This window comes from Onychostruthus taczanowskii, unplaced genomic scaffold, assembly GCF_017590055.1.
Source record: "Onychostruthus taczanowskii isolate IOZ18803 unplaced genomic scaffold, ASM1759005v1 scaffold235, whole genome shotgun sequence".
Classification (NCBI taxonomy): Eukaryota; Metazoa; Chordata; class Aves; order Passeriformes; family Passeridae; genus Onychostruthus; species Onychostruthus taczanowskii.
The window spans coordinates 182,618-186,965 of record NW_024499629.1 but is presented as its reverse complement, the minus strand read 5'-3'; the positions used below and the strand labels follow the sequence as shown (position 1 = coordinate 186,965).

Below are 4,348 nucleotides of genomic sequence, written 5' to 3'. Positions count from 1 at the left end.
CCTGCCCCATCCCCATGGGATCCCCCCATCCCATCCATATCCCATCCCTATGGGATCACCATGCCCCATCCCTATGGGATCACTGTGTCCCATCCCTGCCCCATCCCCACGGGATCACCACATCCCATCCCTGCCCCATCCCCATGGGATCCCCCCATCCCATCCATATCCCATCCCTATGGGATCACCATGCCCCATCCCTATGGGATCACTGTGTCCCATCCCTGCCCCATCCCCACGGGATCACCATGCTCCATCGCGGCTCCTCCTCACACACTTTCTTTATTCCACACAAACCAGGGTTCCCGGGAAGCAGCCACCTGGGCCAGGATGGCTCGGGCACCCACCGGGCTCAGCGGGGCACCCGGGGGAGGGGACAAAGGCCTGGGGACCCCGCGCCCCTCGGGACCCCCGCGCCCCTCGGCAGCTCCACGGGGTACGGGAGGTCCTGGGACACCCGTGGGGTGAACACAGCTCCTGGTGGCACCCATGGGATCCCATCCCAGGACATCCCGGGACACCTTGAGACATTCCTGGGACATCCTGTCCTGAAACTGGGACACCCAGGGGATGGACACCCAGGGACAGCTCCGTTCGTGTGGCACCCAGGGGACATCCTGTCCCTAAACCTCCAGGGACAGCCGGGTGCTCTGGGGAATGGGGGGCTGGGGAGCTCCCAGAGGATTGGGGTGCTCCGGGGGCTGGGTGCTCCCAGGAATAGGGTGTTCTGGGAATAGGGTGTTCCTAAGAATGGGGTGTTCCCAGGAATGGGGTGTTCCTGAGAATGGGGTGCTCTGGGGGAATGGGCACATTCCTGTGGGAATGGAGTGCTCTGGGAACGGGGTGCTCTGGGAATGGGGTGCTCTGGGAACGGGGGTGCTCCTGGGAGGACAGGGCTGCTCTGGAGGGATTTGGGCTGCTGCTCTGGGGGGGCTGCTGAAGCTGCTCCCAGGAGGGGGTGGGACAGTGACCTGGGGTCACACATCCCTGTCCCACAGCGCCGTGGGGTGATGGCCCTGGCAGGTGACAGCCCTGAGGGGTGACAGCGGCACCCCGGGGTGACAGGGATGTCACACGTGTCCCCTCGTGTCCATGGGCACCCACTGAGCCTGTGGGGACACGACGTGGGGGTCAGGGGACAGGGCTGGACAGGACAGGGCCAGGAGTGGGGACAGGTCCGGGACAGGGCAGCAGTGGGGCACAGAACCCCAACCTTTCCACTGCCCCCCACATTTGGGGACATCTCCCTATGGCCAGCTCCTGCCGGGCTGTGGGTGACACAGGCTGGGCACAGGTGCCAGGGGAGGGGACAATGTTCATGAGGAGGGCAGGACCCCCCCAGCACCCGGGAAGTGCCAGCCCCCACCGGGACCCCCAAGCTGGGGAAGGTGCTGGGGGCTGGCTGCCTCGTCCCCAGCCCGGAGCGGGGTCCCCCGCCCCAGTGTCACCGCGGGGAAGGGCTGGGGTGCCCTGGAGGGCTCCGGGGGTGCCGCAGCACCACGGGAATGCTGAGTCAGCAGGAGCGCGGCCGGAGGGTCTTGCACAAGGTGCCGGTGCTGCTGCGGTCAGCGGGATTCCCGGTGGCCCTTGGACCCACCGCCGGCCACCCCGGGTCACCACGGGCCGCCACCAGGGGCCACTCCGAGCCACCAAGAGTCACTGCGGGCCAGCTCTGGGCCACCGCCAGTCTCTGCGGGTCACCACGGGCCACCGCCGATCCCCAGGGCGCCGCTGCCAGCTCCCGTCCGTCCCCGGCGCTCCATCAGGGGGCTGCGGCTGCCGGAGCCCCCCGGGGCCGGCCCCGGCGGCGCGGAGGAGCAGTGGCGCTGCTTCGGGGGTCCCGCGGGGCGGGGGCGCGCCCCCCCCTCAGCCGTAGCTGTGGGGGCTGTTGGGGTTCATGGGGGACGAGTCGCGGCGGCCGGACTGTCCCCGCAGCTGCCACAGGCGGTGGCTCAGGTTCTGCACCTGGCAGGTGCCCAGCACGCAGCCCACCCGCACCAGGTGCCCCCCGGCGTGGCGCCGGCCCCGGGGCGGCCGGGGGTCGTGCCGGGGGTCGTGCCGTCGGTCGTGCCGCAGGATGAGGCGCCGGACGTGCCACGGCGGGGGCCGGGGGGCGGCCCACGGGCCGTGCCGGGGAACCGGAGCTCGGTGCCGCAGGGTCCCGATGGGCTGCGGGGCCGCGGGGTCTCCCGGCAGAGCGGGGATCCGCTCCGGGGGGCTCCGCGCCGGGGTGGCCCTGCGGGAGAGAAGGGGCAGGGTCAGGGGGACGCAGCTCAGCTCCCGGGCACGGCGGTGGCACCGCGACAGCCTCGGGGGGTGGCACCGGGCACCTCCTGAGCCCGGAGCCAGCGCTGAGCACGGGGCTTCCGGAGGGGAGGAGGAGCAGGAGCCGGAGGAGGAGGAGGAGGAGGAGGAAGCAGCCGGAGCAGGGGAGCCGCCGCTACCTGCAGGCACACACGTACCCCGGGCACACGACACGTGTGCCGCACACACGACAGCACCGGGCCAGCGCTGGTCCCCCCGGAGCCCCCCCCGTTCCCACGGCCCCTGCCCCTGTCCTGGGTGTCCCGGGGACGCCTTTTCCTCAGGGGACCCCCCCTTGGAACTTCCCAAGGAACTTGGAGGGTTTGGTCCAGTCCTTAGACCCGTCCCTCTCTTTTACCTTTTTTCAATATTTCCTCCCCATTTTAACCCAGAGGACCCCAGCCCAGCCCGCCCCCCGGCCCGGCAGGGGCTGCCCGGGCCCGGTGGGGTGGGGGTGCCCCGGTGCCCCCCACCCGGGAGTTGCCCGGGCTGCCTCTCCCGCGCCCCCCGAGCCAGGCGGGGATCCCCGGGCCCGGCCCAGGCGCGCTCCCGAGCCGGGGCACGCACCCGCACGTGCGGGGTGTGCACGCTCACACGGGGGGCTGCCCCGACCCCAGGCTGACCCCTTCAGCATCCCAGAGACCCCCGGCCCGGGCACCCAGAGCGGCCGCGGCACCGCCGAGCTCCTGCACACACAAAATCTCTGTCCCGGCCTGTGCCAGCCCCCGGCGGCTCTGGCACACCTGGCACACCTGGCACACCTCTGCACACCTGGCACACCTCGGCACCCCCGCACCTCCGGGCGTGCCTGTCCCCGCTGCCCCCAGTCCCCAAGGCACCGCGTCCCCGGGGTGGGGGCCCGGCAGGAGACGCTGCCCCGGGACCCCCCAGGCCCCCAGCCCGGGCAGCTGCGGGGGCGGGGGGCGACGGGGAGGGCGCGGGGCTGGGTGGCGGGCATGGGGTGCGGGAAAAGGGGGTGCGGGGCCGGGCAGCATGAGCGGGGCAGGGATCGGGGCAGGGATCGGGCAGGGGTCCGGCAGAGGGTCCGGGCAGGGGTCGGGCAGGAATCGGGCAGGGGGTTCCGGGCAGGGGTCGGGCAGGGGGTTCCGGGCAGGGATCGGGGCAGGGATCGGGCAGGGGTCCGGCAGAGGGTCCGGGCAGGGGTCGGGCAGGACTCGGGCAGGGGGTTCCGGGCAGGGGTCGGGCAGGGGTTCCGGGCAGGGGTCGGGACAGGGATCAGGGCAGGGGTCGGGCAGGGGGTTCCGGGCAGGGTCCCTCACCTGCGCGGCGGCAGGCCCCGGCCGTGGGGCAGCTCCAGCAGGCACAGCGCGAAGCTGACGCAACCCAGCGCCAGCGGGGCCGGGGCTCGCATGGCCGGGCGGGACGGGACGAGCGGCGGCTGCGGGACACGCGGGGCGGGCGGCTCCCCGGGGGGGTCTCGCCGGGCTCCGGCTCCAGATCGCAGCCCCCTTCCCGTCCTGCCCCCGCTCCGCTCGCCGCCTGTGCCGCAGCCGGGCGCGGCGCGGGGTCCCGGCGCTACCTGAGCGGGGTCGGGCTGCGCTGCCCCGGGCTCGGCTCTGTCCCCGCTCGGCGCTGCCGCTCCCCGCCGCGGCCCAGGTTAAATATCGCCGGGGCCGGCGGGCGGGAGGAGCCCGGCGGGACGGGAGGAGCCGCGGGCGGGAGCAGCCCCGCACCGCCCTCGGCTCCGCACCGGCCCCGAACCTCCCGGCACCGCAGCGGTCCCGCAGCACCCCCGGTCCCGCACCTTCCCCGGGCCCTCCCCAGCTCCGCAGCCCCCAGCCCCGCGCCCCGTTCCGCAGCGGTCCCGTCCCGCACCTTCCCTGGCACCGCCCCAGCCCCGCAGCACCCCAGGGCCGAGCCCGCCGGCCCCGAACCTCGCCCCGGTACCGCACGGACCCACCCGGTCCCCTCGGCCCCGCTGCCCCCGGGAGCGTCCCGGCGCAGGGAAGGGGGAGCGGCCCTGGGCTGGGGGACGCGCCCGGGGGCAGCGGGACGGGCTGGGGGTCTTGGGGGGCTGGGCACC

General features: G+C 73.9%; 1 protein-coding gene across 1 annotated transcript; it reads right to left on the bottom strand.

The window, feature by feature from the left end:
• Positions 1-273: 273 nt before the first annotated feature.
• On the bottom strand, positions 274-4,026 carry ADM2 (adrenomedullin 2). The gene is made up of 2 exons (XM_041405584.1): positions 3,585-4,026; positions 274-2,236 (listed from the first exon to the last, which is right to left on the bottom strand). The coding sequence occupies exons 1-2, from the start codon at positions 3,674-3,676 to the stop codon at positions 1,867-1,869; spliced, it is 462 nt and encodes a 153-aa protein (XP_041261518.1). The 5' UTR covers positions 3,677-4,026; the 3' UTR covers positions 274-1,866.
• Positions 4,027-4,348: the final 322 nt, after the last annotated feature.

What these genes read in the sequence shown, in the direction of transcription:
- ADM2 (XM_041405584.1), bottom strand. Translation starts at nt 3,676, where the DNA reads ATGCGAGCCCCGGCCCCGCTGGCGCTGGGTTGCGTCAGCTTCGCGCTG. An exon ending in CGGGGCCTGCCGCCGCGCAG is followed by an intron (nt 2,237 to 3,584) that starts GTGAGGGACCCT and finishes TCTCTCCCGCAG; the next exon opens with GGCCACCCCGGCGCGGAGCC.